A 22,926-nucleotide genomic window follows, 5' to 3' on the forward strand; every position below is an offset into this window, starting at 1 on the left:
CCTCTGCCCGACCCGGCTCGTGCGGACTCCAGGACCGGGCGCGGGACACGTGCGTCCAGCCTCGGGCGCTGCAGAGACCCGCGGCTGGGACCGGGGAAGCCCCGAACCCGCCCACGCCAGAACCCCCGCCCCAAATCCCCGCCTCCTCCAGAAGCCCCGCCCACCCCGAGCTCTCGAGAGCTCGGCGCACTTGGGCACCATCCGCCCTGGCTCCGCTGCACGAGCGCCTCGCCCGTTCTCCGGCGTCACGCTCAGGTAGGTTGGGGGCCGGGACGCCGCTGCTGTGAGGGAGGCTGGGTCACCGTGCAGGGAGGGGCGTCGCCAGGGCGGCCGTGCCTTTGCACCCCGCGGCCCGCTCCCCGGTCCCCCAGCGTCCCCGCGAGGACGCGGGCCCCGCCCGGGTGCAGCGCGAGTCTGGCCTCAGCGGGCACGGCTCGGGGCCCACGGGCCGCTCGGCTTCGGTTCTCCAAGCTGGGGACAGAGGCTGGAGCCGGGCGTGGTAGACCCCGCCAGCCTGGGCCGCCCGCGCCCGACGCGCAGCGCTGCCGCCAACCCCGGCCCGGGGGGGTCCCCGCGGAGTGGGTTTCTGCTGCCGTCAGCCCTTCAGAGACTGTCGCGTTGAAAGAATGAGCCAGAGTTCGCCCCCTGCCCGCGCCGGGGCGTTTTGGGTCACCGAGTCCTGTGGGGACCCGAGGCGGCTGTCCCCCGAGGCCGAGCGCAGCCTCAGGACCCGCGCCCCACCAGAAGGGGTCGTGCGCTCCGCAGCGGGTGGAGAGCCGGGCTCTGGCGTCTCCGCGGCTCGGAGGGCGGCGGGGCGAGGCGGTGCGGCCAGCACCTGGGGACGCCCGCGGCGGGACAGGGGCCACCCGGGCCGCGGCGCAGCCTGGGCTGAAACCTCCCGGGACGGAACCAAGCCACCTGCTGTGCGTCCTTCTCGGTGAATGGCACCGACGCCCGCCCAGGCCCCTCGTCCACAGCCCGCGGTGCTCGCACACCTGAGACTCATCTCGCTTCGACCTCGCCGCCGCGCGGCATCCCGAGCACGGAGACAGTCTCCAGCTGCCCTTCATGCTTCCTCCCTAGCCTTCCGCAGCCCACCAGGGAAGGGGCGGTAGGAGTGGCCTTTTACCAAGGGTCAGATTCTTTCACCGCCTCTGCCAGACCCCCTTGTCTCCCGCCCCGGCATGGATCTCCAGGGGGCTCAGAAAACTCTGGCCGGTGGCTTACGCCTGTAGTCCCAACGCTTTGGGAGGCCGAGGCGGGAGGATCGCTTGAGGCCAGGAGTTCCAGACCAACCCAGGCAACAAAGGGATACCGCATCTCTACAAAAAATAAATTAGCCAGGCCCTGCACGCCTGTACTCCCAGCTACTGGGGAGGCCGAGGCCGGAGGATCACTTGAACCCAGGAGTTTCAGGCTGCAGTGAACTATAATTGTGCCACTGCACTAGAGTCTGGGTGACAGAGACACTGTCTCAAAAAAACCAACAAAACCCTAGTTCTTTCAGTAGCCGGGCCGGCCTCCTCCTCCTGTAAACCCGCTGGGCCCCTCTCTCCCTTCTCTCTCCCCTCACTCCGCCCTGGAGCTGCCTGACTCTGCCCTCGGCCTGCAGAGACCCCAGGTCTTCACGCAAGGTCCCATTCCTCACTCAGTTCTTGCTCAAACGTCTCTCCATCAAGGAGGGCTTTTTAACTACCCTTGGTTATGGGATCCGTCCTCCGCGTCAGCCAGTTCTCTGCATTAGACTGTAACTTCTCAACATACCTGGTTCCTATGCGTTTTGTGCTCCCCTCTGAGAGCGCAGCGACCCTGTCTTGCTTGCCACTGCATCCCTAGCACCTAGCAGTTGCTTTTCTGGTGGTGGCGGCTGTGGCAGTGGCCAATGCGGCAGACTGGTCAGAAGTGAAGGGACAGGATGACTTGGCAGTGGAGATCAAGGGTAGGGGACTGGGGCAGAGGGAGACACCGGAGGGACAAAAATGAGAAACCGAAGACCGGCTTTGCTACTGTGGAGCTCCGGCAGGCCACTCTGGTGGATTCTGTCTCCTCATCCTTCTTTTCAGGTCCCTGGGAGAAATCAGCACTTCGAACGTGGTGGGAAGGCAGGGCGGGTTGCCTCGGAAGCCATCCGTGATACAAGTCCCCAGCTTTCCTGCTTCCCCTCTTGCTGTGTGTGGCTTTGTCTCCCTCCCTCCTGGAAGCCCCGACCTCTGAGGCAGGTGTATAGAGGGTGTGCTTTGGTGGCCACGGCCACCCTGTGGTGCTGGTTCCCCTCCGAGGGAGGCAGTGCACTCCTGGTCATCTTGGAGACGCCCAACGCAGGACCCCACAGGCACCAGGCTTTTTTTGGGAAATGGCTTCACTTCCCACTTGAAAAGCCCTGAATGTCGGTTCCACACTTAGTGAATTTGATCCAAGCTAAACTGAGTCTGTGCCTAAAACTCATCAGGTGCTCTAGTTTCCTGGAAGAATGGCTGGGAAGGTTTATGATGTCAGCTGTAAAGTGGCTGCAAGTCATTTTGGGAAAAACAGACCCAGGAGTCCTCAGATGAGGGCAGAGGAGGGCAAGAGCTGGCAAAGCAGCTGTGCTTAGCCCATCCTCAGGGGAGGACTCTGGAAAGAGCCTGAGGACACGCTGAGAATAAAAGGAAGTCCAGAGGCCAGCAGGGACTTAGCTGCTGGGGTGCAGGTTAACTCCTGCCCAACTCTTGGGGACAGGGACAGGGACCCAGAGCTGGGCCCTGCTCAGGTGGCTCTCTCCTTGCAGGGACCGGCGATGCTCCGCAGGCTGGGCTGGCTGGTCTCATACAGCTTGGCTGTGCTGTTGCTCGGCTACCTGCTCTTCCTGAGGAAGGAGGCCAAGCCCACAGGAGACCCCACAGCCCAGCCTTTCTGGGCTCCCCCAGCGCCCCGTCACAGCCGGTGTCTACCCAACCACACAGTGTCTAGCGCCTCTCTGTCCCTGCCTAGCCGACACCGTCTCTTCTTGACCTATCGCCACTGCCGAAATTTCTCTATCTTGCTGGAGCCTTCAGGCTGTTCCAAGGATACCTTCTTGCTCCTGGCCATCAAGTCACAGCCTGGTCACGTGGAGCGACGTGCAGCTATCCGCAGCACGTGGGGCAGGGTGGGGGGCTGGGCCAGGGGACGGCAGCTGAAGCTGGTGTTCCTCCTAGGGGTGGCAGGACCTGCTCCCCCAGCCCAGCTGCTGGCCTATGAGAGTAGGGAGTTTGATGACATCCTCCAGTGGGACTTCACTGAGGACTTCTTCAACCTGACGCTCAAGGAGCTGCACTTGCAGCGCTGGGTGGTGGCTGCCTGCCCCCAGGCCCATTTCATGCTAAAGGGAGATGATGATGTTTTTGTCCACGTCCCCAACGTGTTGGAGTTCCTGGATGGCTGGGACCCAGCCCAGGACCTCCTGGTGGGAGATGTCATCCGCCAAGCCCTGCCCAACAGGAACACTAAGGTCAAATATTTCATCCCACTCTCAATGTACAGAGCCACCCACTACCCACCCTATGCTGGTGGGGGAGGATATGTCATGTCCAGAGCCACGGTGCAGCGCCTCCAGGCTACCATGGAAGAGGCTGAACTCTTCCCAATTGATGATGTCTTTGTGGGTATGTGCCTGAGGAGGCTGGGGCTGAGCCCCATGCACCATGCTGGCTTCAAGACATTCGGAATCCGGCGGCCCCTGGACCCCTTAGATCCCTGCCTGTATAGGGAGCTCCTGCTGGTGCACCGCCTCAGCCCCCTCGAGATGTGGACCATGTGGGCACTGGTGACAGATGAGGGGCTCAAGTGTGCAGCTGCCTCCATACCCCAGCGCTGAAGGGTGGGTTGGGCAACAGCCTGAGAGTGGACTCAGTGTTGATTCTCTATCATGATGACAAATTGATCCCTGCTGGTCTACAGAAAATGCCAACTTGGTTTTTGTAACTCCCCTCACCCTGTTAGCTCTGATTAAAAACACTGCAACCCAGCTAACATGTCCAGCATACGTTAAATGGGAGCCAAAGTGTAGCAAATGCTGCCAGGAACCTGTCGGGGGATTCCTGGAGCTGCCTGGGGCGCTGCCAGTCTGGGGCCTCAAGGAAGGAGGCTGCACAGGACCCCAGGAGAGAGACGCATTTTCTCTTTTAGATGCAAACAAAATCTTACTCTTCTCCTTTGGATACAATAGAGAAACATGAAGGAAAGGAACAAGAGGTCTGTGTTAGGAGTCCTGTTGAGAGCACCAGGTAAACACTCCGCACCCCTTCCCTTAGTAGTAATAGACTTTTCACTCCTTGGCCTCAGCTGTCCTCACAGGGCAGTGGGGTCAGATCAGAGAACACATCAGAAATACTTAAATCGTACAAACTGTACAGGTTCCCCTCCCCCTGCCACAACTGGCATCCCAAGAGAGGGAACAAGTACTAAATCATTTTTGACGACGTAAATAAGACTGAAAACAGGTTAAACAGCTGCTGAACTTAAGGGCATGACAAAAAGGACTCCTCTCTCTGACCCAGGTCAGCAAAATGCTTTGGGTGTGAGGTAAAAAAAAAAAAAAAAGGTAAGAGCAGCTGTACAGAGTGGGGTGAAATGTTAAACAGGGTGCAGTGCCCAAGGGCTAAGAACCAGGTCCAGCGCAAGCCTGAGACCACAGGAGGCACTCAGCTCACAAAGGCAAGTCTCACCTGATCGGCCACAGCAGAACCTGCCGCCTCTTCTCGGTGCAGAGACATTCATGCCAACCCTGGGCAGGGTGGCGTCTGCCCCTGCTTTCCCCACTGAGTGGGGAGACAGGGCAGTGGGCTCAGGTCCTCAATCCTCACGCAGGTAGGCCTCCTGCTCTGACTCTGCCCGCTCCTCCCCTTCCTCCTGTGTTTTCTGACGCAGCTCTTCTATCTGTGCTTCTGCCAGCTTGGTTTCTGCTTTCCGGGAGAGCTGGTGCACCTCTTCCACCTGCAGTTTCACCAGCTGAATGTGATTCCTGGCAGTTATAGAGGCCTGATCTGCGCCTGCCAAAAGATGGGACAATCGGGTTGAGTAGCCGTGCAGGGTGCAGAAGGCTCATGTGGACGTCGGCCTGGGGGTGCTGTGGCTGTCATCTGAACCCCTCTTGGGGTCACTTTCCTTGACCTCCCTGTCTTCTCTCTGCAAAGAAACTTCCACCTCTATGTTCAGGTCTGGATTTAACCGACACTCTGTCCAAAACAGTATTTTTCTTCAGCTGCCAGCGGCCAACATCACAATTATTAAATGCAACTCTCACAATCATCTTTATAGCTACAGAGCTTTTAGTACAGACCTTTGATGAATTTTTCTTAACTACACGTCATCCATTTCTTTTTGACATAAGAGATCATGAATAAAATTGTCAAAGATCCCTTTCATCACCTTATCTTTTTTTTTTTTTTTTTTTTTGAGACGGAGTCTCGCTCTTGTCACCCAGGCTGGAGTGCAGTGGTGCGATCTCAGCTCACTGCAAGTTCCGCCTCCTGGGTTCACGCCATTCTCCTGCCTCAGCCTCTCTGAGTAGCTGGGACTACAGGCGCCCGCCACCACGCCCGGCTAATTTTTTGTATTTTTAGTAGAGATGGGGTTTCACCGTGGTCTGGATTTCCTGACCTTGTGATCCGCCTGCCTCAGCCTCCCAAAGTGCTGGGATTACAAGCGTGAGCCACTGCGCCCGGCCCACCTTAACTAATCTTTAAAGGTAAAGGAATGCATAGAAAAATATTTTGTTACTATAAATTTATGTAACAGCATAAAAGGTATTAAACATGTTTTATAATTTTTTCACTTAAACATGTTTTGAAGGCCGGGCGCAGTGGCTCACGCCTCTAATCTCAGCACTTTGGGAAGCCAAGGCAGGCGGATCACCTGAGGGTCAGGAGTTCGAGACCAGCCTGGCCAACATGGCGAACCCCCGTCTCTACCAAAAATACAAAAAAAAAAAACTAGCCAGGCATGGTGGCGCATGCCTGTAATCCCAGCTACTTGGGAGGCTGAGGCAGAATAGCTTGGACCCGGGAGGCGAAGGCTGAAGTGAGCCAAGATCGTGCCACTGCACTCCAGCCTGGGCGACAGACTGTCACAAAAAAAAAAAAAAAAAAAAAGAAAAGGCCGGGCGCAGTGGCTCATGCCTGTAATCCTAGCACTTTGGGATGCCGAGGTGGGTGGACTGCCTGAGCTCAGGAGTTCGAGACCAGCCTGGGTAACATGGTGAAACCTCGTTTCTACTAAAATACAAAAAAAGTAGCTGGGTGTGGCGGAATGCACCTGTAGTCCCAGCTACTCAGGAGGCTGAAGCAGGAGAACTGCTTGAACCTGGGAGGCAGAGGTTGCAGTGAGCTGAGATTGCGTCACTTCAGCCTAGGCGACAGAGTGAAACTCATCTCCAAAAAACAAAAAAGCGTTTGAGCTCTCTCATTTTACCTGCTGCTAGTTAGTTAGTGTATTTCATCATCTGGGTATATACATTTTATCAATTCATCTATAGAACACTTTGATCTTACTGCATTAACAAGAACCTTCAGTACGATGTTGACAGGTAGTGGAGAATGGCAGGCATCCTCCTCTTCTGACTTTGATGAAAACACTTCTGATAGTTCACACAATTAAATAGGATTACTTAACCTTTATTACATTAAGAAAATTATCTCTTCATAATTGTACTTAGATTCGAATCAAATGGCTACTACATTGAAGATGTTTTGGGTATATATTAAGTGGCTTTTCTCCTTTAATCTATGGATATATCATCTCAAATAGTGAATTATATATATATTTTTGAGAAGGAGTCTTGCTCTATAGTTTTTTACAGTGTTGAACTATCGTTCTGAGGGTAAATGGCTACATTTGATTTACGGCTACATTTTGAAGTGATACTGAGCTTTTCATTTTGGTGCTGCCCTAGTCCAGTTTGGGATCAGGGCTATGCTAGCTTCATATAGTTGTAAGAGGACGCTTGTCATTACTTTCTTTGCACTGGTACACTTACAGTAACACAGGTATTATAGTTTTGGAAGATTCGATAAAACTCTCCCACGAAACATCCTAGGCCCTGGTGTCCATTTTGGGGACATCAAAATCTTTGAATATCATTTCTACTTTTTTTTTCTTTTTTGAGACGCAGTATCGCTCTGTCACCCAGGCTGGAGTGCAATGGCGCTATCTCGGCTCACTGCAAGCTCCACCTCCCGGATTGACGCCATTCTCCTGCCTCAGCCTCCTGAGTAGCTGGGACTACAGGCACCCACCACCATGCCTAATTTTTTTTTTGTTATTTTAGTAGAGATGGGGTTTCACCACGTTAGCCAGGATGGTCTCGATCTCCTGACCTCGTGATCCGCCCGCCTCGGCCTCCCAAACTGCTGGGATTACAGGCGTGAGCCACTGCACCCAGCTGATGTATCAATTTTTTAAATGATTTTGTTGTCTCTCTTTTGTCACCTGGTACAAAATTTACTTTGTGTCTTAGAAGAATATGTAGATTTAGAGGGAGGGGGCAAAGTTTTATATTCAGTATATATACATTTGTCAGGTGTTTAAAAACCACTCTGCGAAACCAGCCTGGGAAACTTAGTGAAACTCTGTTTCTACTAAAAATAAAAAAATTAGCTGGGGCATGGTGGTGTGCACCTGTAATCCCAGCTACTGGGGAGGCTAAGGTGGGAAGGATCACTTGAGTCCAGGAGGTTGAGACTACAGCAAGCTATGATCTATGATCCCACCACGGCATTCCTGCATGGACCCTGTCTCTCTCACACACACAAATCTGATTTTCCTTTGTTTAGTTAAAAGTAAAAAAAAAAAAAAAAAAACAGATGGGCACAGTGGCTCACGCCTGTAATCCCAGCACTTTGGGAGGCTGAGGCAGGTGGACTGCCTTAGCTCAGGAGTTTGAGACTAGCCTGGGCAACATGGTGAAACCCCACGTCTACCAAAAAATAAAAAAGATTAATCGGGCGTGGTGGTGACTGCCTGTGGTCCCAGCTACTCAGGAGGCTGAGACAGGATTGCTTGAGCCTGGGAGGCAGAAGTAACAGTGAGCCAAGATCAAGGCACTGCACTCCAACCCGGGTGACAGAGTGAGACCCTGTCTCCAAAATAAAAAACAAAAAATCACACTGGGTGCAGTGGCTCAGCTCCTGCCTGTGATCCTAGCACTTTGGCAGGCCAAGGCGGGAGGATCACTTGAGCCCAGGAGTTCAGAATCAGCCTGGGCAACATAACAAGACCACATCTCTAAAAAAAAAAAAAAAAGAAAATTAGTTGGGCTACTTGGGAGGCTGAAATGGGAAGATGGCTTGAGCCCAGGTCAAGGCTGCAGTAAGCTGTGATCATGCCATTACACTCCAGCCTGGGCAACAGAGCAAGACCCTGTCTCCAAAACAAGTTCTGTTCTAATCCTTAATAGCTTTAATTTTTTTGGTTGTCTTGACCTGTACGCATGCTCAGAAAATTGAGTATTATACACATCTCTGAGATCTCCTTGTAATTCTATCAGTTTTTGCCTTAAGTACATTTCATGATTGATAATGTCTTAATGAATTGTTCTGTCCTATTGCTTTCTTTTTATCTTGAATGCTTTGATTTAGCTAGTTTTAGCTAGTTTTGGAACACAATCTAAAAGTGTCATTTAATAAGTTTATTTTTACTGCAATCACTGATGTTTGAAATTATTCCTATAATTTTGTATTTTTTTTTTTAAATTAGAGATGGGGGTTTTGCCATGTTGGCCAGGCTGGTCTCGAACTCCTGACCTCAGCTGATCCACCTGACTTGGCCTTCCAAAGTGCTGGGATTATAGGTGTAAACTACTGCGCCTGGCCCAATTTTGTATTTTCTAGTTAACGGGTTTTCTTTTTAAACCTTTCCTGCCTCCACTGGAGCTACCAAGTTTCCTCCCACTCCTACTAACTCTCTTTGCAGTGTTTAACAATGTCTAATGTCAATGTGCTTAGCATGTTTTCACTTTCCCAAATTTAAAAACTTGTTTTACACTCAGAACTTTTGAAAAAAAATCTTAGTAGCTTCTTTCAAAACTGATTTTTTCCTTCTTCATAGTTCTTCCAGAAAGTGTGTGCAGGTGGTACTTTGAGTCTATGTCTGAGGATATCTTTTATTCTCACTTTTTTGATGGTAGTTGGCTATACATAAAATCCTAGGTTATGGATTTATCGTCACCTCTAGCGTTGCGGAGAAGATGCCTGATGTTTGATTCTACTTCCTTTGTAGGTAATCTATTTTTTCTGAGTAGCTTTTGGGATTTTGCTCTGAATCTTTTTGTTATGCTGTTACTTTATTATTTGCTTATTTAATTTTCGTTTTTTTTTTTTTTTTTTGAGATGGAGTCTTGCTCTGTTGCCCAGGCTGGAGTGCAGTGGCGTGATCTCTGCTCACTGCAGGTTCACGCCATTCTCCTGCCTCAGCCTCCTGAGTAGCTGGGACTACAGGCACCCGCCACCACACATGGCTAATTTTTTTGTATTTTTAGTAGAGATGGGGTTTTACCATGTTAACCAGGATGGTCTTGATCTCCTTATCTCATGATCCGCCCACCTCAGCCTCCCAAAGTGCTGGGATTACAGGCGTGAGCCACTGCGCCCGGCCATTTTTTTGTTTTTAAGACAGGGTCTTGCTTTGTCAAGCAGGATGGGGTACACTGGCCTGATCATGGCTCACTGCAGCCTGGACCTCCAGGGCCCAAGTGATCCTCTCACCTCAGCCTCCCAAGAAGCTGGGACTACAGGTGCCCACCACCATGCCTGGCTAATTTTTTTGTAGAGACAGGGTTTCATCATGTTGTCAAGTCTGGTCTTGAACTCCTGAGCTCAAGTGATCCACCCGCTTAGGCATCCCAAAGTGCTGGGATTACAACAGGTATGAGCCACTGCACCTGGACCAGATTTTTTGTGAAAAAAGTGAAATCATAAGGCCATGCACAGTGTCTCATGTCTGTAATCCCAGCAGTTTGAGAGGCCAAGGCGGGCGGATCACTTGAGCTCAGGAGTTCAAGACCAGCCTGGACAACATGGCAAAACCCTGTCTCTACCAGAAATATATAATCCCAGCTACTTGGGAGACTGATGTGGTAGGATTGCTTGAGCCCAGAGGATAAGGCTATAGTAAGCAGTGAGCCATGATTGTGCCACTATACTCCAGCCTGGTGACAGAGTAAGACCTTGTCTCAGGAAAAAAAAAAAAAATTCTGTTTACAACTTTGTTAGCCCTTTCTATGAGGTCTAGGAAAATGTCTACTTTTCTCAGATAATGCTTACACGTCCTCTCCTCCTTTTCTCCTTCTAGATCTAAGCATATCCTCCTGTTCACTGCACCCAGGAATCCACTGCCATGTTTGTGTGGCATGACTATAATGCTGCTTCCACACTTCTGTTGTTTCATTCTTGTTCCAAATCTCTGATCCCTCAGGATCACTACTTTTTCTGGGCCAAGAGCAGTGGCTCATGTCTGTAATCCCAGCACTTTGGGAGGCCAAGGCAGGCAGACCACCTGAGATCAGGAATCCAAGACCAGTCTGGCCAACATGGTGAAACCCTGTCTCTACTAAAAATACAAAAATTAGCCAGGCATGGTGGCAGGCGCCTCCAATCCCAGCTACTCAGGAGGTAGAGGCAAGAGAATTGCTTGAACCAGGGAGGTGGAGGTTGCAGTCAGCTGAGTTCACACCACTGCACTCCAGCCTGGGGGACAGAGTGAAACTCTGTCTCCAAAAAAAAACCTTCTAAAAGAATTATTTTTTGTTTCTCAGTATGATGACACAACACTTAACTTAAAAAATGTTTTTTATCTTTTCTTTGAGATGGGGTCTCACTCTGTTGCCCAGACTGGAGTGCAATGATCTCGCCTCACCGCAACCTCTGCCTCCCAGGCTCAAGTCATCCTCCTACCTCACCCTCCCAAGTAGCTGAGATTACAGGTGTGAGCTACCACACTCAGCCCTTTGTATCATTTTTAAGATTTGATGCTTGAGAACCCTAGCCTGCTAATCTTGACATCAGAAAACAAGAGTATGTTTTAATATAACAATTTCTTTTTTGAGACAGGGTCTAGCTCTTTTGCCTAGGATGGAGTGCACAGGCATGATCATAGCTCACTGCAGCCTTGAGCTCCTGGGTTCAAGCAATCCTCCCACCTCCGCCTCCCGAGTAGCTGGGACTACAGGTGAGCGCCAATATGCCCAGCTAATTTTTGTATTTTTGGTAAGAGATGGGGTTTCCCTGTGTTGCCCTTGAACTCCTGGGCTCCAGCAATCTGCCCGCCTCGGCTTCCCAAAGACACACGTGAGCCCCTGTGCCTGACTCATACCAGTTTCTTTTCTTTTTTTCTTGAGACAGAGTCTCACTCTGTCACCAAGGCTTGAGGTGCAGTGGAGCCATCTTGGCTCACTGCAGCCTCCACCTCCTGGGTTCAAGCCATTCTCCTGCACAGGTGTGTGCCACTACACCCGGCTAATTTTTGTATTTTTAGTAGAGACAGGGTTTCACCACATTGGCCAGGGTAGTCTCGAACTCCTGACCTTAAGTGACCCACCTCAAGTGATCCGCCCTCCTTGGCCTCCCAAAGTGCTGGGATTACAATTTTGGTGAGCCGGCTGGGTGCAGTGGCTCACGCCTGTAATCCCAGCACTTTGAGAGGCTGAGGTGAGGAGTTTGAGACCAGCCTGGGCAACATGGCGAAACCCGTCCCTACTAAAAATACAAAAATTAGCCAGGAGTGGTGGTGCATGCTTGTAATCGGGAGGCTGAGGCAGGAGAATTGCTTGAACTGGACAGGCAGAGGTTACAGTGAGCTGAGAAAGTGCCACCACTGCAGCCTGGCACCAACAGTGAAACTCTGTCTCAAAAAAAGAAAAAAAATTTGGCCGGACGCAGTGGCTCATGCCTGTAATCCCAGCACTTTGGGAGGCCAAGGTGGGTGGATCACATGAGGTCAAGAGTTCAAGACCAGCCTGGCCAACATGGCAAAACCCCTTCTCTATTAAAAATACAAAAACTATTCTCTATTAAAAATACAAAAACTAGCTGGGTGTGGTGGCAGGTGCCTATAATCCCAGCTACTTGGGAGGCTGAGGCAGGAGAATCACTTGAACCCAGGAGGCGGAGGTTGCAGTGAGCCTAGATGGCGCCACTGCACTCCAGCCTGGGTGACAGGAACAAAACTCCATTAAAAAAAAAACAAAAAAAATTTCTGTGAGCCTACCTAGTTTAGGACCAGTCAGGTAGGATGTTCTATGATGGACAGCTTGGGGCACTAAGGTGCAGAGGACAAAGCACTGGCTGCTAGGAGAATAGGAGAAGCAAAGGCTTTGGAATTCGACCTACTTGGCTCGGTGGCTCATGCCTATAATCCCAGCACTTTAGGAGGCCAAGGTGGGTAGACTGCTTGAGCCTAGGATTTCGAGATTAGCCTGTGCAACATTGTAAAACCCCATCTCTATTTTATATATAAAAAAAAGACCTACTCAGCTGAATCTCAGCTTGGCTGCTTACTCACCATACCACGTCATCTTAGCTGAATGATTTGGCCCATCTGCTGTCTAGTTTCTTCACATATAAAAAGTGCCTACGAAATGCTTACCACGAAGCCTGACATAGACAAATAATTTGTCCTGGTTTTGCCACTGACTATGATTCCAGGTCTCATTTTCTCTATCTGTACAAAAAGCTTCACATAGATTAATCATCTCAAGTCTCATCCAACGGTGTAATTCTATGATTGTTAATAAACTGTATTACCAAAAAAAGCTCAAACTATTTGGAAGGAATTCAATTTTCCAATGGTAATAGTTGTATCATTTTTCATTTTGAAGATATAACCTAGCTTCTACTGGTCTGGTCTGCAAGGGTATGCTCATTTTTTCTATTGGGCAAATAAAATGTAGATTAATATGTAGGAAATGGGGAAAATTTCTCAAAGTTAGAGCCACTTAGACCATTTACTATAAAGCCTTCATTTTAGAAAACTAGATGAAAACTCAAATAGTACCTCCCTAGTTAAAAACAAAAACACCAACACAAAACTTGAACCTACCAGTTTGATATGCAGCTTCTGCTGCCATCTCTGAAAGACCAACTGCAGTCATCCAAGTGGTTTCCAGCTTCAAGTATTCTTGGTGTTTTGAAGACATCTATATAAATCAAGCAAAGTGCTTCAGACAGCATGAGAGGTCTAGCCAATTTAAATGGACTTAAAGTAGTAGATTTAGAGAACACTGATTATATTGATTAGACTTAATTCAATAATTTAGATACCACATGAGGTAGGTGCACTAACAGAAATGCCTAGAACTTTTTGCTTACCTCAGCTCTGGCTCCTAAGATCACCTGCCACACTTCATCTTCCTCCTGTGAATTCATTTTCCCAAGTAAACTTGTATATTGTCGGTAAAGAGAAGTTAAGGTATAAACAGCCTACAAATACAGAATAAACAAGTCTGAATAAAATAAGTGTGACATATCAGAAGGAATAGAGAGATTTCCACCTCAAGGAAATTAAGTCCCATTACAGCAAACTGGCTCTTTCATCCTGCTGCCTCAATGAAACTGCACTATCATCCTATGAAATAAAGGTCTCAGGCCATTAGTATCTCCATCTGTAAACTTCGTGTTTTTAAAAGCTTGTCAGCAATTCAGACACAGAAAGAGAAAACAATGCTCTACAGGTTGAGGGAAAAAAAGCTGCTGGAAAATATATGTAAAACAAATGCACAAATGAGACCTCAATACTTTTGATTATCCATATACTCTTTAAAAAATGTTTATTGGCCGGGTGCAGTGGCTCATGCCTGTAATCCTAGCACTTTGGGAGGCTAAGGCAGGTGGATCACCTGAAGTCAGGAGTTCGAGACCAGCTTGGCCAACATGGCAAAACCCCATCTCTACTAAAAATACAAAAAAATTAGACGGGCATGGTGGCACACACCTGTAATCCCAGCTACTGAGGAGGCTGAGGAAGGAAAATCGCTTGAACCCAGGAGGCGGAGGTTGCAGAGAGCTGAGATCACTCCACTGCACTCCAGCCTGCGTAAGCAAGACTCCATCTCAAAAAAAAGAAAAAAAAATTATTATTTTTTACAAACAGGATGCTATGTCACCCAGACTGAAGTGCAGTGGCATGTTCATAGCTCACTGTAACCTCAAACTCCTAGACTCAAGTGATCCTCCCATCTCAGCCCCTGGAGTCACTGGGACTACAGGCACACAACACACCATGCCTGGCTAAGTTTAAAATTTTTTTTCTGCTAGAGATGGGGCTTGCTACATTGACTGGGTTGGTCTTGAACTCCTGGCCCCAAGTGATCCTCCCGCCTTGGCCTCCCAAACTGCTGGGATTACAGATGTGAGCCACCACGCCTGGCCCATATACTCTCTTTTCTATTAGGTTAGATCAGTGGTTTTTAAATAATCCTCACAGAGAAACCTCTGTTGATGGACCACGGGCCCCTGTGCCCTTAACTGAACCACATCAGCTTTACTCCTGTTTTATATACTAGGCTGCCACATTTAAGATTTTTCTGTAAAAAAAGGTTCCTGGGAAAAGTCTAAAAACGAGTGATTTAGATCATGGCTCAGCAAACTTTTTTTGTGAAGGGCCTGACAGTAAATATTTTAGGCTTTGTGGGCCTCACAGCCTCTGTTGAAACTACTCAAATCCTCAAAAACCATTATTGACAATACATAAACAAATAGGCCTGGCTATGTTTCAATCAAATACCAACATGGGCATCAGACGCAATTTGGTTGTGAGCCATTATTTGCTAAACCATGGTTTAGAAGATCAAGAGTTAACAAGAGGAGACATACCTTAGTATATTCAGTAATAGCTTCAATCAATGCATATGTGGTCTGAGAGAGAAAGGTAGAGGTGCTATCTGTTACCAAAGACACCGCTCTCCTCATCAATGCTTCACTACTAAGGGAATGAGGCTCCGATTTCTGAAAGACACAAACATTGTCACTCAACCTCTAAAGCTCAAACTGAGAACTTTTTCACCAATAGGCAAGTAAAAAACATAACTGTCATGCTGCTTAGTGTTTTAGGCTGAAACTGCACTATATTTCTTTGGGTTATATTTTTTAAGGCCTTATTTTGGCAATTTAAGACAATATAGAGAAATAATTCCAGAGTATGCTTTCTACCAACTTTCATTCTCTGCTCCAAAAAGCAAATTATTTCTTTACATATAAAATAAAATGCGGCGGGGAGAAGTGGCTCACACCTGTAATACCAGCACTTTGAGAGGCAGGACAGGCGGATCACTTGAGGTCAGGAGTTTGAGACCAGCCTGGCCAACATGGTGAAACCCTGTCTTTACTAAAAAATACAAAAATTAGCCGGGCAGTAGTGATGTGCGTCTGTAATCCCAGCTACTCGGGAGGCTGAGGCAGGAGAATCGCTTGAGCCCAGGAGGCAGAGGTTACAGTGAGCCGAGACTGTGCCACTGCACTCCAGCCTGGGCGACAGAGCAAGACTGTCTTAAAAAAAAAAAAAAAAAAAGTGCCGGGCACGGTGGCTCACGCCTGTAATCCCAGCACTTTGGGAGGCTGAGGCAGGTGGATCACGAGGTCAGGAGATCGAGACAATCCTGGCCAACATGGTGAAACCCCATCTCTACTAAAAATACAAAAATTAGCTGGGCGTGGTGGCACGCGCCTGTAGTCCCAGCTACTTGGGAGGCTGAGGCAGAAGAATCACTTGAACCCAGGAGGCAGAGGTTGCAGTGAGCCGAGATTGCACCACTGCATTCCAGCCTGGTGACAGAGTGAGACTCCATCTCAAAAAAACCAAAAAAAACTACTGATTATAACCAACAAATTGATAAGATTACAATTCATTCATTAACAGTGTTAGATACTTGAGACACAACTCTCAATGAGACATTCTCTGCCCTCAAACCCAGGTGCAGGGGTAGAGAGAGGAGGATGATGGGCTAACAGAACTAGAAAAATGAACACAATCATGTATCATGGAAGCTGTGGGAGGAGTATGTATGAGCTACAGTGGGGGCATGCAGAAGGGAGCAATCAGTTCTATGTTGAGTGCTAATAGCTTAGAAAAGGCTTCACAAGTTTGATGAGGATTAAGCTGAGTCTAATAAAGTGGGCCAGGCACGGTGGCTCACGCCTGTAATCCCAATACTTTGGGAGGCCGAGGCGGGTGGATCACAAGGTCAAGAGATCGAGACCAGCCTGGCCAACATGGCAAAACCCCAACTCTACTAAAAATACAACAACAAAAAAAAATTAGGCGGGCATGGTGGTGGGCGCCTGTAGTCCCACTACTTGGGAGGCTGAGGCAGGAGAATCACTTGAACCAAGGAGGTGGAGGTTGCAGTGAGAGCCAAGATCGTGCCACTTTACTCCAGCCTGGGCGACAGAACAAGAGTCTGTCTCCAAAAAAAAAAAAAAGTGGATGGGGGAGGGCAATTCTGAGCAGAATTAAGCTGTACAGTGTTGATGGGGGAATCTCAGCTATTTTATTTATCTTTTTTGAGACAAGAGTCTCACTCTGTTACCCAGGCTGGAGTGCAGTGGTTCAATCTTGGTTCACTGCAACCTCTGCCTCCTGGGTTCAAGCGATTCTCCTGCCTCAGCCTCCCCAGTGGCTGGGATTACAGGCATCCATCACCACGCTTCGCTATTTTTTTTTTGTATATTTAGTAGAGATGGAGTTTCATCATGTTGCCCAGGCTGGTCTTGAACTCCTGACCTCAAATGATACACATGCTTTGGCCTCCCAAAGTGCTAGGATTACAGGCATGAGCCACCATGCCCAGCCTGACCTCAGCTATTTTAAAAAAGGAAAGACTAATATAATCACCTTAAGAGTTAAGGGACTGTGGCCACCTTGACTAAATACTGGCAACTGTAATGACACATCATCCATGACTCTCTGCCTTTTTCCTCCTCAGCAAAGCACTTCTTACTCACACCTGTAATCCCGGCACTTTGGGAGGCCGAGGCAGGCAGATCACCTGAGGTCAGGAGTTTGAGACAAGCCTGGCCAACATGGTGAAACCCCGTCTCTACTAAAAAGACACAAATTAGCTGGGTGTGGTGGCAGGTACCTGTAATCCCAGCTACTCGGGAGGCTGAGGCAGGAGAATTGCCTGAACCCAGGAGGGGAAGGTTGCAGTGAGCCAAGATCACGCTATTGCACTCCAGCCTGGGCGATAAGAGTGAAACTCGTCTCAAAAAAAAAAAAAAAAAAAAAAAATTCAATCAATCAATCACTCTATGTTCTGTCTTGTTTTTGCCATTCGGAGTACAAACACTCAGAATCACTGCATGTTGAAAGAGGCAGTCAAGAAATATTTTTGATACGAACAAATCAAGAACTTTATATTTCAATCAAGCAATTAAGTATTCATTAGGCATCTCATACAGGACTACAAAAGGAAGAAAGGCACCTCTGCTCACAAGAAGCTAATTTTGTCTCAATATTCTGATAAGTCTTCATAATGTGCCACATTTTATAATGTGTTTTCACTTGTTCCTCACAACAGTCCAGTTATTATCCTTTCTTATTTACAAGCAATGACATGGAGGCTCAGAATAGTTATGTAACTTTTCCAAAAAGTCATATCTAGACCTCACACCAAATCTCACTTCAAAGTCTGTACCCTTCCCATTATGCTCTGATGACTCAGGAGAGTGCCAAAGGATTATCATCAAATATCAAAATATACAATATTAAGTGGCCAGAAAGGAGGAGATAGTTGTTGGACAGGAATAAGCAAAGGCTTTAAATAGAGGTGAGACTTGGTACTAAAGATACCTAGAATCAGAATGGCCAGGCATCCTGGAGAATAGGTAACAATGAGGAAAAGAATACTTTTGTTGCAGGGTATGGTCCAGGGATCTAGCCTGGTTGGAGCAATGGCACAAGAGAAATGAGACTCACTAGGGCCCTGGAGTGCAGGGAGACTTAGTTTGATTTTAGTTCTAAACGCCTCATGGAAAGCCACTGTAGGTTTTTCATTTCTCATTCTGTTGCCCAGGATGGAGTACAGTGTTGTGATCCCAGCTCACTGCAGCCTTGAATTCCTGGGATCAAATGATCCTCCTGCCTCCCAGGTAGCTAGGACTACAGACACACGCCACCACACCTAGCTAATTATTTTTTGTAGAGGGGTGATCTTGCTATGTTTCCCAGGCTGGTCTCGAACTCTTGGCCTACAGCGATCCTCCCACCTCAGCCTCCAAAAGTACTGGGATCACAAGAGACAGCCATCGTGCCTAGCTGACCACTGAGGGGTTCTGAAGAATGGAAGTGGCACTGCTATACTAAATGACTAGAGACCCCAGTCACGTGGCCCAGAACTGAGGTTAACTGGGCTTAGAAAGTAATATAATAACTGAGAAAGGACAAACCTAAAAAAAAAAAAAAAAAAAAAAAATCTTTTGAATGAAAAAAAAAAAAAATTGTTGTCCCAATTGTGGCGGAAAATGGCCTGGTATTCAAGTGAGGGGTTTTAGGGCTATGGATTCATCAGCATGCAGAGATGACAACTGAAGTGAGGCACAGTAAGGTGAGGGCTCATGACTGAGCCTCAGAAGATGCTGAAAATACTTGTGATACATGGAATTAATCTTCCTTTTGTGATGAACACACACGTAAGTGGCAGGAATATTTTGCTGAAATGGAGCTTGTTGGTTTCCTCTCTAGCTCTTCCCCATAAAGCATATGCGCTATGATTTTTTTAATGAAGTGCCACTTTTATATCAACTACTTGACAGCTCCACCTAGATGTTTCCTTAGACAACTTAGAAATGACATTTCCAAAAAATTGTTTTCCTTTCAAAACCCACTCCTCTCCATCATACTAAACTGCATCGCTGTTTATTCAGTTGCTAAGGCCTTTAAAAAATCTTGGAATCTGGCCGGGCGCGGTGGCTCACGCCTGTAATCCCAGCACTTTGGGAGGCCGAGGTGGGTGGATCATGAGGTCAGGAGATTGAGACCATCCTAGCTAACACAGTGAAACCCCGTCTCTACTACGAATACAAAAAAATTAGCCGGGTGTGGTGGTGGGCGCCTGTAGTCCCAGCTACTCAGGAGGCTGAGGTGGGAGAATGGCGTGAACCCAGGAGGCGGAGCTTCCTGGGCAACAGAGCAAGACTCCGTCTCAAAAAAAAAAAAAAAAAAAAACAAACTTGGAATCTAGAGCAGTGGTCCCCAACCTTTGTGGCACCAGGGATTGGCTCTGTGGAAGACAATTTTTTCATGGACTGGGTGGGGCGAGGATGGTTTCAGGATGAAACTGTTCCACCTCAGATCATCAGGCATTAGATTCTTATAAGGAGTACACAACCTAGATCCCTCGCACGTGTAGTTCACAATAGGTTTCGTGCTCCTACGAGAATCTCATGCCACTGCTGATATGACCAGAGGCGGAGCTCAGGCGGTAATGCTCGCCTGCCCACCACTCACCTCCTGCTGTGCAGCTTGCTTCCTAACAGGCCACAGACCAGTAGCAGCCCAGGGGTTGGGGATCCCTAATCTAGAGAATACACCCGACAACCAACCCATCAGCAACTCCTGCTAACTACGTTCAGCTAAATTCTCCCCACCTCTTCTGCTTGCCTGGTCCAAGCCAGTATCATTTCATGCCTAGATATAGCCACAGCCTATTAGTCTTCCTAGTTCCACAAAGCAACCTTTTAAAATTTATGTCAGATCATAATAGTTCTGTGTTAAAAATCCTCTGTGACAGCCGGGTGCGGTGGCTCAGGCCTGTAATCCCAGGACCTTGGGAGGCCGAGGTGTGTGGATCGCCTGAAGTCAGGGGTTCATGACCAGCCTGGCCAACATGGTGAAACCCTGTCTCTACTAAAAATACAAAAACTAGCCGGGTGCGGTGGCACACCCCTGTAATCCCAGCTACCCGGGAGGCTGAGGCACGAGAATCGCTTGAACCTGGGAGGCAGAGGTTGCAGTGAGCCAAGATTGTGCCATTGCACTGCAGCCTGGCAACAGAGTGAGACTCTGTCTTAAAAAAAAAAAAAAAATCCTCTGCGGCTTTTCAGAAAACCCAAAGCCTTACAACAATGGCCCACAAAATATAAAGCACACAATCTGATTATCAGTTAACTCTCTGGCTTCATCTATTACAGTCTCCCCCAGGTCTCCCCGATTTGGCTCCAGACACATTAGCTCCATGCTCCTCAGACATTCCAGGCGTACTTCTGCTTCTAGGTCTTTGTCTTTCTGAGTTCCTTCTGCCTGGCAAGCTCTTCCCTGCACCAGATAGTATAAAGGCTCTTTCAGAACATTCAGATTTCTACTTCACCTTATCAGAGTAGCTTGACCACCTTTATCTAAAACAAAACTCCCTCACAGAATTGCCTATTCACTTACCTCATTTGTTTTGTTTTTGAGAAAAGGTCTTGCCCTGTCGCCCAGGCTGGAGAGCAGTGGTGAGATCATAGCTCACTGCAGCCTCAAACTCCTGGGCTCAAGTGATCTTCCTGCCTCAGCCTCCTGAGTAGTTGCGACTACAGGTGTGAGCCACCACACCTGGCTAATTTTTTTCTTTTTTGTAGAGACAGAGTCTCCCTATGTTGACCAGGCTGGTCTCAAACTCCTGAGCTCAAGCCATCCTCCCACCTCAGCCTCCCAAAGCCCTGGGCATCAGCCACTGTGCCCCGCCCTGTTTTCTTCCTACCATTTATCACCAGCTGATATTTTATATTTTATTTTCTCCTCTTTCATCTCCACAAACCATTCTGTGAGAACAAGCATTTTTTGTTGTTCATTCTTACATTCTCAATGTCTTGCACATAAAAGTTGCTCAATAAATTTGTTGAATCAAAGACTACTTTGATAGACTGTAATATCCTCATTTCTCTCTACTCGCTTTATACAATTTGATGTGCTGTTCCTACCAAATGAGACAATCAAAATGAGAATATTAATACAACATCTGCTCAACTGTGAAAAGATGCTGGTACTGTGGGGGAAGGGATGGGAACACTGGGAAAAACTATGGTAGCTTGTCTAATGCTTCACCTCCCACTTGAGACTTCAAGAGCACACAGTACACTAGGTAAGAATCACTGCACACGACAGTACCTGTGCAATAGGAACCGCACACAGGGTTACTCCAAAGCCAACCGTCACAGTTTTGTGCCATGGTCTTATCAATTCTGAGAAACACCGCTTCTTAAAGTTAGCCACAACAGGAACACACAAACACTGTCTGTACCTGGAAGTAGAAGTCAGATTTCATAAGGCACGACCACCAATCTGTAACAGGCTCTTGGATTTACTCGAAGGGGCTGTAAACTCAAACTCCAGCCAAGCAGGAACCTAAATGAGGATGCAGGACAGCTGAGGGGTTTTGAAATTTTCAACATACACCAAGTTTAAAATGTTGCCTCAGGCAGGGTGTTGGTGGCTCACGCCTGTAATCCTAGCACTTGGAAGGCCAAGGGCAAGGCGGGAGGTTCACTTGAGCCCAGGAGTTCACGACCAGCCTGGGCAACATGGCTGGCAACATGATCCCGTGTCTATTAAAAGGTAAATAAATAAATAAAGGCCGAGGCGGGGGAATCACTTGAGGTCAGGAGTTCGAGATCAGCCTGGCCAACATGGTGAAACCCCATCTCTACTTAAAACACAAAAATTAGCCCGGAGTGGTGGCACGCTCCTACAATCCCAGCTACTCGGGAGGCCGAGGCAGGAGAATCGCTTGAACCTGGGAGGCAGAGGTTGCAGTGAGCCGAGAGCGCCCCACTGCACTTCAGCCTGGGCAATAGAGCGAGACTCAGTCTCAAACAAAACAAAACAAAAATTAGCCAGGCGTGGTGGCGGGCGCCTGTAATCCCAGCTACTCGGGAGGCTGAGGCTGAGAATCGCTTGAATCCGGGAGGCAGAGGTTGCAGTGAGCTGAGATCTCGCCACTGCACTCCAGCCTGGGCGACAGAGGCAGATCCTGTCTCAAAAAATAAATAAGATAAAATAAAATGTTGCCTTTAAACTTTTTAGAAACGGATGCCACAATAACAGCTCCTGCAGGCAGAATTTAGCTCTGGACCCCTGGCCTGGGTGCCAAGTGTGTGTGACGGTCCCGCTACAAGCGCCCAGGAGCCTGCAGCGCTTGGAGGGGAGCCCTGCGCCAGCTCCCCGGACCCCTTCTGCCCTCGGGAGGACGTCCTCAGACGCTCGTGTCCCTTCCCGGACTCCCCCATGCCGCGTCCCTCCTCCTCTCCACGTCTCCTCAGGGACTTCGAGTGGCTGACGAGAGCTGGTCGGGAGGCGGAGCGGCCCCAAGAAGGCTGCCTGGGGTCTCGGGGACTCGTTTCTAGAAGATGGACGAACTGAAAAGGAAGCCGGGCTTGACCCAGGGGGCGGAGGCGGGGCTGTCCTCAGTCCTCCCGACCCGGGCGAGACGCCGCGACCCAGCTGGGCGGACGAGGGATGAGCGCGTAAGGAAGGCGGGCGCCGTGGGCCGGGCCACAGCGCTGTCCGCGTCGGTCCCTCCCTCTGGTCCTGTCCCCTCTACGCGGCCGCAGCAGTACCTGAAGAGTGAGGTTACGCTGCGCGACAGCCAATTCTTCAAAGCCGCCATTGTGCAGCGGGCGGACGCCAGACGCACACGCCGGAAGTGACGCAGCTTCGGGAGCGCTGAGCGGGGCACGGCCTCCACCTGAGAGCGCCTCGCCCCATGGCCACGCCCCCACCCAAGGAGGCAGTCGGGATTGGGCAGACAGGAGGAAATGGGACGAGGCTTAGGGCAACAGCTGTAACGGCCGCGCAAGGCAACCAACCGCCGGAACTTCCGCGCGCGGCGGGGCACACGCAGGGCCTGAGGGCGCGGAGGTGGGTCGGGCGCCGTGTCGCTGGCGGGCGGGCGGGGACTCAGTTCCGGCCAGGGCTTGAAGGGAATTCCCTGGTTAGGGAGGC

The 22,926-nt window shown here is 49.1% G+C and overlaps 2 protein-coding genes across 4 annotated transcripts; one reads left to right on the forward strand and one right to left on the reverse strand.

Annotated features, from left to right (window-relative positions):
• The first annotated feature begins 140 nt into the window (after positions 1–140).
• Positions 141–5,384, forward strand: B3GNT4 (UDP-GlcNAc:betaGal beta-1,3-N-acetylglucosaminyltransferase 4). Of its 2 annotated transcripts, none has more exons than XM_003280721.4 (2): positions 141–255; positions 2,768–5,384. In XM_003280721.4, the coding sequence occupies exon 2, from the start codon at positions 2,777–2,779 to the stop codon at positions 3,833–3,835; it is 1,059 nt and encodes a 352-aa protein (XP_003280769.3). In that variant the 5' UTR covers positions 141–255; positions 2,768–2,776; the 3' UTR covers positions 3,836–5,384. The 2 variants fall into 2 exon arrangements, with proteins under 2 accessions (XP_003280769.3, XP_030677406.1); XM_030821546.1 differs by having other exon boundaries at positions 249–1,134; positions 2,768–4,543.
• DIABLO (diablo IAP-binding mitochondrial protein) lies at positions 4,112–22,630 on the reverse strand. Of its 2 annotated transcripts, none has more exons than XM_030821547.1 (6): positions 22,542–22,626; positions 21,094–21,226; positions 14,823–14,954; positions 13,320–13,430; positions 13,051–13,147; positions 4,112–5,009 (listed from the first exon to the last, which is right to left on the reverse strand). In XM_030821547.1, the coding sequence occupies exons 1-6, from the start codon at positions 22,589–22,591 to the stop codon at positions 4,813–4,815; spliced, it is 720 nt and encodes a 239-aa protein (XP_030677407.1). In that variant the 5' UTR covers positions 22,592–22,626; the 3' UTR covers positions 4,112–4,812. The 2 variants fall into 2 exon arrangements, with proteins under 2 accessions (XP_030677407.1, XP_030677408.1); XM_030821548.1 differs by lacking the exon at positions 21,094–21,226 and adding an exon at positions 21,227–21,330 and having other exon boundaries at positions 4,213–5,009; positions 22,542–22,630.
• Positions 22,631–22,926: the final 296 nt, after the last annotated feature.

This window comes from Nomascus leucogenys, chromosome 10 (assembly GCF_006542625.1).
Source record: "Nomascus leucogenys isolate Asia chromosome 10, Asia_NLE_v1, whole genome shotgun sequence".
NCBI classification, from domain to species: Eukaryota; Metazoa; Chordata; class Mammalia; order Primates; family Hylobatidae; genus Nomascus; species Nomascus leucogenys.

Bases quoted from the DNA above. Each gene is read 5' to 3' on its own strand.
- B3GNT4 (XM_003280721.4), top strand. From the start codon at position 2,777: ATGCTCCGCAGGCTGGGCTGGCTGGTCTCATACAGCTTGGCTGTGCTG.
- DIABLO (XM_030821547.1), bottom strand. From the start codon at position 22,591: ATGGCGGCTTTGAAGAATTGGCTGTCGCGCAGCGTAACCTCACTCTTC. The intron at 21,227-22,541 runs GTACTGCTGCGG...TTCTACTTCCAG, and splicing joins AGCGTAACCTCACTCTTCAG to GTACAGACAGTGTTTGTGTG. The intron at 13,148-13,319 runs GTAAGCAAAAAG...TGATTTATATAG, and splicing joins TCTTAGGAGCCAGAGCTGAG to ATGTCTTCAAAACACCAAGA.